At 42.6% G+C, this 13,260-nt stretch overlaps 1 protein-coding gene across 1 annotated transcript; it reads right to left on the bottom strand.

Moving 5' to 3' along the window:
• Positions 1-8,573: 8,573 nt before the first annotated feature.
• LOC139533660 (tetraspanin-8-like) lies at positions 8,574-12,957 on the bottom strand. Its single transcript, XM_071331895.1, has 9 exons — positions 12,741-12,957; positions 11,988-12,053; positions 11,599-11,715; positions 11,202-11,276; positions 10,867-10,962; positions 10,458-10,556; positions 10,175-10,285; positions 9,920-10,003; positions 8,574-9,202 (listed from the first exon to the last, which is right to left on the bottom strand). Exons 1-9 carry the CDS (start codon positions 12,798-12,800, stop codon positions 9,074-9,076), a joined length of 837 nt encoding a protein of 278 aa, XP_071187996.1. The 5' UTR covers positions 12,801-12,957; the 3' UTR covers positions 8,574-9,073.
• Between the last annotated feature and the right edge of the window lie 303 nt (positions 12,958-13,260).

Genomic DNA, 13,260 nt, shown 5'->3' with positions numbered 1-13,260 from the left:
AATGGTTGCAGCATTGAAGGTCCCTAAGAACACAGTGACCTCCATCTTTCTTAAATGGAAGAAGTTTGGAACCACCAAGACTCTTCCTAGAGCTGGCCGCCTGGCCAAACTGAGCAATCGGGGGACAAGGGCCTTGGTCACTCTGACAGAGCTCCAGAGTTCCTCTGTATACCTTCCAGAAGGAAAACCATCTCTGCAACACTCCACCAATCAGGCCTTTATGGTAGAGTGGCCAGACAGAAGCCACTCCTCAGTAAAAGGCACATGACAGCCCACTTGGAGTTTGCCAAAAGGCACCTAAAGGACTCTTTGACCATGAGAAACAAGTTCTCTGGTCTGATGAAACCAAGATTGAACTCTTTGGCCTGAAGGCCAAGGGTCACGTCTGGAGGAAACCTGGCACCATCCCTATGGTGAAGCATGGTGGTGGCTGCATCATTCTGTGGGAATGTTTTTCAACGGCAGGGAATGGGAGACTAGTCAGGAATGAGGGAAAGATGAACGGAGAAAAGTACAGAGAGATCGTTGATGAAAACCTGCTCCAGAGCACTAAGGACCTCAGACTGGGGCAAAGGTTCACCTTCCACAAGGACAATGACCCTAAGCACACAGCCAAAACAATGCAGGAGTGGCTTCGTGACAAGTCTGTGAATATCATTGAATGGCCCAGCCAGAGCCCAGACTTGAACCCGATTGACCATCTCTGGAGAGACTTGAAAATAACTGCAGCGACGCTCCCCAACCAACTTGACAGAGCTTGAGAGGATCTGCAGAGAAGAATGGGAGCGTCATACCCAAGAAGACTCGAGGCTGTAATCGCTGCCAAAGGTGGTTCAGCAAAGTATCAAATCAAATCAAATCAAATGTATTTATAAAGCCCATCTTACATCAGTTGATATCTCAAAGTGCTGTAAGAAACCCAGCCTAAAAGCCCAAACAGCAAGCAATGCAGGTGTAGAAGCACGGTGGCTAGGAAAAACTCCCTAGAAAGGCCAGAACCTAGGAAGAAACAGAGAGAGGAACCAGGCTATGAGGGTATTTTCTTCTGGCTGTGCCGGGTGGAGATTATAACAGAACATGGCCAAGATGTTCAAATGTTCATAAATGACCAGCAGGGTCAAATAATAATAATCACAGTGGTTGTCGAAGGTTGCAACAGGTATTGAGTCAAGGGTCTGAATACTTATGTAAATGGGATATTTCAGTATTTTATTTTTAATAAATGAGCAAACATTTCATTAAAGCCTGTTTTCACTTTGTCATTATGGGGTACTGTGATGTCATTATGAGGTATTGTGATGTCATTATGGGGTATTGTGTGTAGATTGATGAGGAAAACATTATTTAATCCATTGTAATGGATGTAACAAAATGTGGAAAAAGTCAAGTGGTCTGAATACTTTCCAATTGCACTGTATTTAACCCTTTATTTTTGGCACTAAACAATCTCCATATATACTTCCATTAATCTTTTCAAGTCTTGTGAGGCCTGTGTGTATCCTTGAGCAACGGACATGTTCGAGAGAGTCTCATCTTTCCATAGAGGGGTCATAATAGTTTGTAGGCCAAACCGTTCAGACGCTACAGACAATTTTGTGAGAAGACCAAATTTCGTGATGTCTCACGGTCTGACTAAAACAGTTCTAGCTCTGTCACCTTTCACCACAGATGCGGAAGAGCCACATATGTTGATTTAGACAAATGCAAAAAAATCCTATCTCTCGGGAACTGATGTTGGGCGATTAGGCCTAGCTCACAGTCGGCATGATTCATCACCCCAAAGAACGCGTTTCCCCAAAGAACGCGAGTCAAATGGCGGCGAGCTTTACACCACTCCAGCCGACACTTGGCATTGCGCATGGTGATCTTAGGCTTGGGTGTGGCTGCTCGTCCATGGAAACCCATTTTATGAAGCTCCCGACGACCAGTTCTTGTGTTGACGTTGCTTCCAGAGGAAGTCTGGAACTCGGTAGTGAGTGTTGCAACCGAGGACAGATGATTTGTACATGTTACCCGCTTCAGCCCTCGGTGGTTCCGTTCTGTGAGCTTGTGTGGCCCACCACTTCGCTGCTGAGCCGTTGTTGCTCCTAGACGTTTCCATTTCACAATAACAGCACTTACAGTTGACCGGAGCGTCTCTAGCAGGGCATACATTTGACGAACTGACTTGTTGGAAAGTCGGCATCCCATAACGGTGCCACGTAGAAAGTCACTGAGCTCTTCAGTAAGGACATTCTACTGCCAATGTTTGTCTATGGAGATTCCATGGCTGTGTGCTCATAGACCTATCAGCAAAGGGTGTGGCTGAAATAGCTGAATCCACTAATTTGACGGGGTGTCCACATAATTTTGTATTTATAGGTTAGCTCTGAGAGCTGTCTAGTTGTAAAGATGTGTTGGTTTTGGAAGGCTGACTCTAAACGCTGACTGGCTCTGGAAGCTGGTTGGCTGTGGAGCTTGGTTGGACTGGAGGCTCGATTGTTCTGCGGTCAATTTTCAACAATGGTTGTTTTTGTATGCGTTGACAAACATGGGCTCTTGGGCATGCCCATGACCGACACCTATGGGAGAGTGAGCGTCGCCATTCCCGCCATGCTCTATGGCAGGTGAGGGAACCTCTGTTATAGCCAAGGGTGCTGGGCCAGCATGAAGAGCTGCAACATTTTGGTTACTGTTACACTCTGTGCAGCATGATGGCTTGTTGAGGCGCAGCATCTAAAGCAAATGTAGTTGTCCTTCAGAAAACGTTTACGTTCCTCCAGAGGCTTTTGTCTGAATCCTCTACAGCTCTTGAGATGGTGTGGTAGCTGGTGGGTAGGACACCCTGCGTCTGCGTCCTCAACTGGATGTTGCTGGTAGGCAGGTTTACCAGCCTCTGTTTAGTGTGCTGAGATGGGATTGAATCTTCATGTCTTACTTGGAGTCTCTCTGGTCTGGTCATGGATGTACTTGAGGTTGAAAGGGTAAAGCTGGGGTCGTTCCTCATGTTTGTCTCATTGCGGATGAAAAAGGAGAAGTGAAAGGGGGAGAAAGGCCACACGGTGTCGCTGTTTGCAGCTCAGTCTGTGACACCCATTTCTCTTGAAGACTGGAGGGTGGCTTCTCTACAATGGGATTGATTTCACGTGCTGTATTTGACTTTATATTTATATTTATTAATGATCCCCATTAGTTCCTGTCAAGGCAGCAGCTACTCTTCCTGGGGTTTATCATGGATCCTCATTAGTTCCTGTCAAGGCAGCAGCTACTCTTCCTGGGGTTTATCATGGATCCTCATTAGTTCCTGTCAAGACAGCAGCTACTCTTCCTGGGGTTTATCATGGATCCTCATTAGTTCCTGTCAAGGCAGCAGCTACTCTTCCTGGGGTATATTATGGATCCCCATTAGTTCATGTCAAGGCAGCAGCTACTCTTCCTGGGGTTTAATATGGATCCCCATTAGTTCCTGTCAAGGCAGCAGCTACTCTTCCTGGGGTATATTATGGATCCCTATTGGTTCCTGCCAAGGAATCAGTTACTCTTCCTGGGGTTTATTATGGATCCCTATTGGTTCCTGCCAAGGAATCAGCTACTCTTCCTGGGGTTTATTATGGATCCCTATTGGTTCCTGCCAAGGAATCAGCTACTCTTCCTGGGGTTTATTATGGATCCCTATTGGTTCCTGCCAAGGAATCAGCTACTCTTCCTGGGGTTTATTATGGATCCCCCTTAGTTCTTGCTTAGGCAGTCAGCCCTCCAAAACCAACAAGTCTTTAAACCAGACAGCTCTCAGAGCTGAACTATATGTACAAAAGTATGTGTATTCGTCTATTTCAGTCACACCCATTGCTGACAGGTGTATAAAATCAGGCACACAGCCATGCAATCTCCATAGACAACATTGGCAGTAGAATGGCCTTACTGAAGAGTTTAGAGACTTTTAACGTGGCACAATCATAGGATGCCACCTATCCAACAAGTTAGATCGTCAAATATTGAAACAATCTTGAAGCATAGATTCTGATTGGTCAGACCAACATTGAACAGTCTTTACCACGGGTACTTCCTGTTTAAATTTCTGCCTATAGGACGGGAGGAGCAAAATGGAGGCGTGATCTGATTTTCTGAAAGGAGGGCAGGGGAGGGCCTTGTAGCCATCCCAGAAGGGGGAGAAACAATGGTCCAGAGTTCTCGATGCGCGAGTAGCACAGGAGATGTGTTGACAGAACTTCGGTAGCATACTCCTCAGATGTATTTTATTAAAGTCCCCAGCTACAATAAATGCAGAGGAGGATATGCCGTTTCCAGTTTGCACAAAGTCCAGTGTAGGACTTTGTGCCCCTTCATGCACCCTTTTGGGGTGCATGACGCCCCTGCTAGGGAGAAGGTTTTTGTAAAGTTACCCGTGATGTTACCTTAATGTTTGAGAGTGTCCAGTTTTCCGTTAGTTAGGGGAACCTTCTATCTGTATGTTAGGTTCTAAGTTCTGGTGCAAATCCAGTCAGACACCAAAGGAAGCTCAGACTAGATTTATTCCACCCACAACTGGACGCAGCAGCTGCAAGCACACATAGAATTCACACAAACATATATATATACCTTCCTATTAGGAGTCACCTCCTTGTATGTCTGGAATACAATCAGTCTCTGTTGTTGGGCAGGAACTGAGTCAGGTCTCCCTATTGGTGTAATCGTGGCCCAGCCTGAGTCCAGGACCTTTGTGGGCAGGGAGGTGTGTGTGAGAGAGATAAGGCTATAGTTGAAGGGTTGATGGGATGTGCCACTCTAGCCTCCATCGTAGAGGTTTCTTCTCTCTTCAACTTTGTCCTCACTTCGATGTTAATTCCACGTCTCTCCCAGCCCTAGTTCCACCGAAACTCGCGTGATCTTACAAGGAACTGAGACTCGCCTGTGGTTCTTTACCTACTTCCTTAGAAATATGAATATACAGAAATAACATATCTGGCCATACAGAGACTTTCTGGACTTCCCTTTGTCTCTCCAGCTGCAACATCATAACCGATAACAAATTATTACTACTAATAAGCAGTTTTTGTAATTATAAACAGACTCATTATGCATCTAAAACTGGCTCAAGTCAAATAGTCTCCAACAATCCTCCTTCTGGAACGTTCCACACCACCTATAAAGCATAATGACTTGAGCAGACTGAATATTTCTGGGATCTTTTATTTCAGCTCATGAAACATGTGATCAACACTTTACATGTTGCGTTTATATTTTTGTTCAGTGTACAATATTGATGTTTAATGGACGTTGCAAGAACATCCATGTGTCCAGTTTTGTAAGGGTTAGGAAAATATTCCATCAACGTCCCACCAAACACGGTTGCTATGTTCTCAGAAAACTAAATTAAGTGAAGGATTAAGCCGCACGCTCTATTAGCTCAGATGCAAAAATATTTATGTCCAACATTTCGACAGACAAGCTGTCTTCATGTTCTCAGAACATAAGATATTCATGTTCTAGACACGTTTCATGGGAACGTTGCAAGAACATTTCTGTGTATCAGTTGTGAGGACGTCGCCTGATGGAACAAAACAAATAAAAATGGTTTCATTACACGTCAAGACTTACTGTTGTCATGCCAATCAAGGCCCTGATTGGTGAACCACTGATCCATTCATAGCTCTTTTTGTTTGGTAAGGGATACTCACACAGAATGCTTTTAACATAACATAATGTTTTCAAATTAGATATTTGACTACACTGTGCATGTTAGTTTATACAATAATTATTATTCTGCAGTTCTCACCTGGGATTTGAACTCATAACCTCTTGTTTCCCCGTATGGCTAGCTTCCTGCTACACCACCATGTCTATGTCATGTACTGATTCATCTGACCATTCTCACCTGGGATTTGAACTCATAACCTCGTGTTTCCCCGTATGGCTAGCTTCCTGCTACACCACCATGTCCATGTCATGTACTGATTCATCTGACCATTCTCACCTGGGATTTGAACACATAACCTCGTGTTTCCCCGTATGTCTAGCTTCCTGCTACACCACCATGTCCATGTCATGTACTGATTCATCTGACCATTCTCACCTGGGATTTGAACACATAACCTCGTGTTTCCCCGTATGTCTAGCTTCCTGCTACACCACCATGTCCATGTCATGTACTGATTCATCTGACCATTCTCACCTGGGATTTGAACTCTTGTTTCCCCGTATGGCTAGCTTCCTGCTACACCACCATGTCCATGTCATGTACTGATTCATCTGACCATTCTCACCTGGGATTTGAACTCTTGTTTCCCCGTATGGCTAGCTTCCTGCTACACCACCATGTCCATGTCATGTACTGATTCATCTGACCATTCTCACCTGGGATTTGAACTCTTGTTTCCCCGTATGGCTAGCTTCCTGCTACACCACCATGTCCAGGTCATGTACTGATTCATCTGACCATTCTCACCTGGGATTTGATTTACTTATTTCATCCATTTAAGGGCTTTCAGAACAGTTGTCTAATGTTGATGGTGCATGTTAACCTGTTTTAATTGATACTCTTGAAACCCTTTTTCTCAAGTGTACTTTTAACAGAGGTATCAAGTTGTTTCAGATCTACACAAGTGCGTGGTGAGTAGGGGGTAGGGTTTGTTCTGGACAGGACAGGGCCTAACTATAGTGGCCCAATAAGCCAACATGAAGAGAAAAAAAATACAACCAAACATAGCTATCTCTCTCTATCTTTCTCTCTCTTGCTTCTCCTTCATTTTGGAAGAAATTAATTTGTTCAACTATTGTATTTTTCTCTCATTGAGTCAACTACTCACCACATGTTATGCACTGCAGTGCTAGCTAGCTGTAGCTTATTCTTTCAGTACTAGATTCATTCTCTGATCTTCTGATTGGGTGGACAATGTCAGTTCATCTTGCAAGAGCTCTGACGTTGTCACAATTTCTGTGTAAGTCTTTGGAAGCGGTTAAGAACCATGTGTTCTCTAGGTTTTGTATTGAAGTCAATGTACCCAGAGGAGGATAGAAGCTAGCTGTCCTCCGGCTACACCATGGTGCTACCCTACAGACTGCTGCTGAGGCTACTGTAGATCTTTAGTGCCAAACAGTGTGTTTTAATCATTTATTTGGTGATGTGAATATATATAGTATAGTTTTACTAAAAAGGATAACTTTTTAAATGTTTCACGATTTTTATTTTTCAGAAATGCACAGAGGAGGATGGTCCTCCCCTTCCTCCTCCGAGGAGCCTCCAATGATGAATACAACTCTTATCTGCTGTCGACATCAGGATACAATTTCAGAGCACTATTATCTCCAAAAGTGGTTGCAGCGTTGACTGCATGCTGACAGTGAATTCAGAGCTATTCAGTGGCTAGCTACACTACAAACATAATTTTACCAGGTTCCAGTGAAACAATTATAATAACAGTCCACAACAACATACCCAAGAGTTTCCTGGTTAGCAAGGGGAAGTCTGTGTTTAATTTCATTGTGTATTAGAAACACACTTTGAGATCATTGTGAGGGGATTTCCACAGTGGTTGAATGGGGAATTGGGCTTCCGTGAAAATGTCTGAGGTTGCAAAAGCAACCAAGTGAGGCGGAACTTAGCGAAGGGTCAAATATGTGAGGCTTATTTGATCTAATAGTTCCGTAATGTTTAGGCTGTTACAAATGTACTGATATAAGTGGATGCAAGTTACATTCTGACAACTTTGAGAAAAATCACATAGTTGTTCCAGTTTTTCACACACGTATCTGCCCTCTCATTGGCTAGAATGGTACAACCTGATCTCGCCTGCCTTCAATCATTGAAGAGATGTATTTCCATTGTTAGAGCGGTCACTATCTAGTCAATATAATAGATAAACATTGGTCTGGTGCTGTGTTTACGTATGCATGCTATTAACGTGGAAAAGAGGCCTGGTGCAGGATCTGATAGGGCCAAGTAGTGGAATAGTGGTGAGGTTTAAATGGGTGTAGGATCTGATAAAGCCAAGTAGTGGAATAGTGGTGAGGGTTTTAATGGGTGTAGAATCTGATAGGGCCAAGTAGTGGAATAGTGGTGAGGGTTTTAATGGGTGTAGGATCTGATAGGGCCAAGTAGTGGAATAGTGGTGAGGGTTTTAATGGGTGTAGGATCTGATAGGGCCAAGTAGTGGAACAGTGGTGAGGTTTAAATGGGTGTAGGATCTGATAGGGCCAAGTAGTGGAATAGTGGTGAGGGTTTTAATGGGTGTAGAATCTGATAGGGCCAAGTAGTGGAATAGTGGTGAGGTTTTAATGGGTGTAGGATCTGATAGGGCCAAGTAGGCTGAAAAGAGGAAGAGAGAGCAGAATGAGAGGAGAGAGCAGGTGGAAAAGAGGAAGAAAGAGGAGAGAGGAAGAGAGGAGGATGAGAGGAGAGAGCAGGAGGAAAAGAGGAAGAAAGAGGAGGAGGGGAGGAGGGAGGAAGAGAGAGGAGGATGAGAGGAGAGAGGAAGAGAGAGGAGGATGAGAGGAGAGAGCAGGAGGAAAAGACAAAGGCAGAAAATGAAATATGGATGGGGAGAGGACAAAAGTCATTGGAAGAAATGGTTGTTGAATAAAGAAGGACCATAATGTTAAAAGATGCTTGTCCCTTTATTCAAGACACTGTAAGCAACACTGAGGCACTACAACGGTTAAATGGTTGAACAGTAATACTTTGGACAACACAGTAGAGATGTCTAATATCTAATAATGTCCCAAGTTGTCCTTTCAAGTGTATTATGAGTATGTACATAATATGAGTGCATTGCTAACCTGATCCCAGATCTGTTTGTGGTCTTGCCAATGCCAACTGTCACTCTGCCCCTGAACAAGGCAGTTAACCCACCGTTCCCCTGAACAAGGCAGTTAACCCACCGTTCCCCGGTAAGCCGTCATAAGAAGTTGTTCTTAACTGACTTGCCTAGTTAAATAAAGACCATCGTGCCAGTCTGTCATTGCCAAGTCAACTCTGTGTCACCCATTGTCATGTTTGGCTTGACACAAATGAGTGACAGGAGTTGTCATGATGTCACAAACAGACTGGCACTCAGACTAGTGCATTGAGTATCCTTCATTAGAGGACCATTTCATTTCAGACACTCTCTGCTGTGTCACACAGCTCTCTGTACTGAGGTGGTTGAGAGGTGAAGATCACAGGTGGCACATCAAACTTTCTTCTCATCTGGCAGAGTATTGTGATGGCCAGGGCAACTCCAATATCCTGAGGACCAGACACACAGTAACGGTTCAGTCAGGATGGAGGAGCAGCTGACCAGGTGCTGAGTGTGATAGATAATGGTTAAATCTAATAGGCCTACACTCGAGAGGTACGGTAAACATCACTATGGTAACAGCGTTGGGGTGTGATAGAAAAATTACATATTTACCTGATTTGTTAATTATTAATAGTTCGCAATTAATGCTTAATAGATAGAAGGATATTTCTGTCCTGTTAGTGTCTGTGTTTTTATGGTCTCCACTCTAGTTCCCTGCAGCTAATCTGGGCGTATAGTCGACCAGCCTCATTATTGCAATAATTAATCAATATTAAATAAAGATGATTGTTTGAAGAAATTACCAAATCTCTCTCAGTACTGAATTTCCACGACAGAGGTCCAATCATCCATCCTTCAGTTAGCATCCTGACTTCCAGATGTTTTTATTATTCCTGTTCACTTGTATGTACTGTGTACTGCAATTCAGCTTTTAGCTGCCAAGTACAGCCTGAGTGTAATAATTATAATAAACCAATACTACTACTAATGCAAAAAAAAAATTCAGTTCAGGTAGTAATTGAAATTCATTTCCTGAATGGAAAAATCCACTACGGACAATTTACTATCTGGGAATTGAATTTCAATTTATTTGATTGAAAAAACGGAATGGACCCCAACCCTGAAATGGTTAAATAGTACAGACATAGATATGAAATACATACCCATAATGTGTTAAGTGCTACTAATGTTCCTATCATCAGGCTGATTCCATAGCCCGTGAAAGAGATCAGGATGGGAAGACATGGCTGGAAATTACAAATTAAGAGTTTATCATTTTGTGAGAAAAACAAGAGTATATGTGTCCGTATTATATCAGAACAAATATCAGTTTATTGTATCAATGAGTACTGTAAATCTTTGTGTATCAAACTAGAATTATGGCATTGTAATGGTGTAGTGGAATGACATGTTTTTACCTCTTTAAATACCAGCATGTGCTCATCCATTAGAGCCTTGTGGTCATCATCCTCAGACAAATTACTGTTGGGATAGTGATTAACAAATCTTGTATTGTTACCAGGAGCAACCTGAAATAGAATGTTACATGGGTTCATAAAAATATATCAATTGATCTTACCGAAAGACATAACAGATTTATTTAACTGACACACTGAATCTGATCCTCCTCAACATACACACAACAACAACAACATCATCAACAACAGCAACAAGATAACTTATTTAACACAGCAGACTCACACATTTAAAGTCTGTTGAGTCCTCATCAGAACAGAGACAGGAGAGGGGGATGTCTGTGCCCCAGTCTTGGTAGCCTTGTACGAGCCCACAGCATTTGAACTGAAAGTGAAGGAAACAGCACAACAGACATTTAAAAAACACTTGATGATTCCAGAACTATAAGGCGTTGAAGCATTCTCCATGGAGACATCACCAATGAAAGTGCTTTAAGTCCAGGACTAGGTTTACATCCTCTGTGTCCGGGAAACACATTGCAGACACTTTTTATCCAAAACAACCCCATTTGTACAGTGTCTACCAGCCCTAAAGACTCACCCATAGATAAACCTACATAATTACAAAGGTGGGGGCACACGCCCTGTCCTGGATTGGCCGAGACCCTAAGAAGTACTCAATGAAGGTGACTTACGTTAGCTTGAAAGTAGTACATCTCTTCTATATCCTTTTGTTTCGCTCCACTGAAAGGCATCATGGCTAGGTCTTCCTTTCTGCTTAACTCCTCCATCTTGAAATGAATGAGGTTAACATTGAATGTTATATTCACAGCTAAAACCTATACAGTAATCATCTACGACTTTGATAGGAACAGACTGAATTATCAAGAGTCAGATATATTCCACCATCATGCTTTATACTATAACATTTAAGTATAACTTCTCTAATATATTTTCACCAGAACAGCAAACAAACATTGGCTCAAGGTTGAATTCAAAACGTGAGATACATATAGGCTGTAGACTGTACCTTGTGTTTGCTTTGATATCCTTTCACACAAGCTGCAAACAGGTATAGGCTGGCCAGTGACATACCTACTGAAAACTACACACACATATTGGGGTTGTCAAGCAAAATCAATACTAAAGGTTCAATCAAACCAAAATCACTTCAAACCAGATCACACTTTCTGGGAAACATGTTGGAAACATGTCATGGGAAAATTGTTGATTAGTTTCAGTAGAGTTCTAAGGCATGCCATGACCTGTCAGAAAGGAACAGTTTGCAGGAGAGGAAACGTCACGTCGATAGATACTAGCCTGGTCCCAGATCTGTTTGTGTTGTATAGCCAACCCCTATGGTCATTGTCCAAGACAACACCAACAGATCTGGGACCAGGGCAGCTACCACTTTAGGGCACACTTACCAGAATCAAAGCCCACTTCTTCTCCTTGCGAGCTCCATAGACCCCAAAGATTGAAAGGGCCAGGGTTGCTGCTTCTAGGACATACAGAACTGTTATCCCTGGCAACACCTTGTCTATCTGTGAATAGGAAGACAAGTCAAATTCATGAAATGGCAATTCTTGGTTTATAATCATAATATTACAATGATGCTGATGGGCTCTAGCCTGGTCTCAGATCTGTTTATGCTGTATAGCTAACCTCTATGGTTGTTGGCATGCAAAACACTGTAGGACTTTGAAAGACAGCACAAACAGATCTGGGACCAGGCTAGATGGACACAGCATTATTATAATGAAACCGAAATTATATAATTAGTAAATGTAATAGGAGCTATAAAAATAAAAATTACTTCTTTTGATTGGTGGAAGTACCCATGTCCAAATAATGTGATGGCCAGCAGGAGGGTGCTGATGATCTGAAGAGAATACAACACGTGATACAATCATTACAATGTACAGGCTATTATCCTGAGAGTTCTACTGATGCTTCATCATGAGGCATGAGGGATGGAATTATTTACAGGGTTTGTGAGCAGAGGGTTCATGAGTTTACAATATATCATATGTATCATTTATAAATATCCTATAAATGATGAGATGAATAGCTGAAATGTTAATTCAGTTGGCTGTTTACTAATCAAATATACTTACAACCCCTTTGTGGTATGCCGTGTGTCTGAGTTAATAAACATGACATAACTTTATAACATGCTGCAGCTTAAGTAGAATATGCTGAGACATTAAATAAATATGTTGAACACATTCCCACAAGCCACACCTAAAAAAACTGATTCCAGTGAAAGTTTAAACATGACAGCTGATATCAAAGGGTAACTACGTAGGCTACAACATCTACTTTGTTTTAGTTCTTTGTTCAGTACTACACTAGATGAGAACAATCGGCCAATTTTTTTTTATGTAAGCAGCACCTTTCACTGCTTGGGCACCCCACCGAGCGCGTAACAACAACAAACAGCGCTGTAATAAATGTAAGAATGGAAGTCATGTAACAAAACTTGTCTAAACTGTCATAAGTGACCGATAAAAAAAACGAGTTCATCAACTCGAATAAAATAAGGCCAATAGACTGGAAGATCACTTACCCCGATCAAGACACACACACAAATGAACGCCCGTTTTACCCAGATATTCATTCTTCCCATTTTAATATTTGGTTATGATAAAAACAACAGCTTGGATAAGTGGTTCACTAGAGGGAGGTGCTAACTTAAATCCAGAAAATGGATCGTCCGATTTCTTTAACCGGTTCTTCTTCTCAGCGTGAGTGTGTTGACATAGCCTGACGACTCAAACTGAATTATTCCGCTGCTCTATGTTCGCTACATACTTGGGAGAATAAACTAAGGTCCATGGGCGTGGCGTATCGTTTTGCCGGAGCAAGGAGTTTGATGTTGACATACTGCTGAATGGTGTTTTGTTACATGGGAGGGACTAGCCCACGTGAACGCAACCTCCCATGTTATGTTGGCCAGTGCACGATGGCTAGAGATCAGGCAGGCTAAAAGGAACTACATGGTCAATCTGCTGTCTGCATTGGCCCTGCAGCATTTATGGTGATAGGGTCTCTACTTCTTACGCTTTGCGGAGCAGCGCAGAACTGTT

The sequence above is a fragment of the Salvelinus alpinus genome, chromosome 11 (assembly GCF_045679555.1).
Source record: "Salvelinus alpinus chromosome 11, SLU_Salpinus.1, whole genome shotgun sequence".
NCBI classification, from domain to species: Eukaryota; Metazoa; Chordata; class Actinopteri; order Salmoniformes; family Salmonidae; genus Salvelinus; species Salvelinus alpinus.
This window is presented reverse-complemented; position numbering and strand designations above follow the sequence as displayed.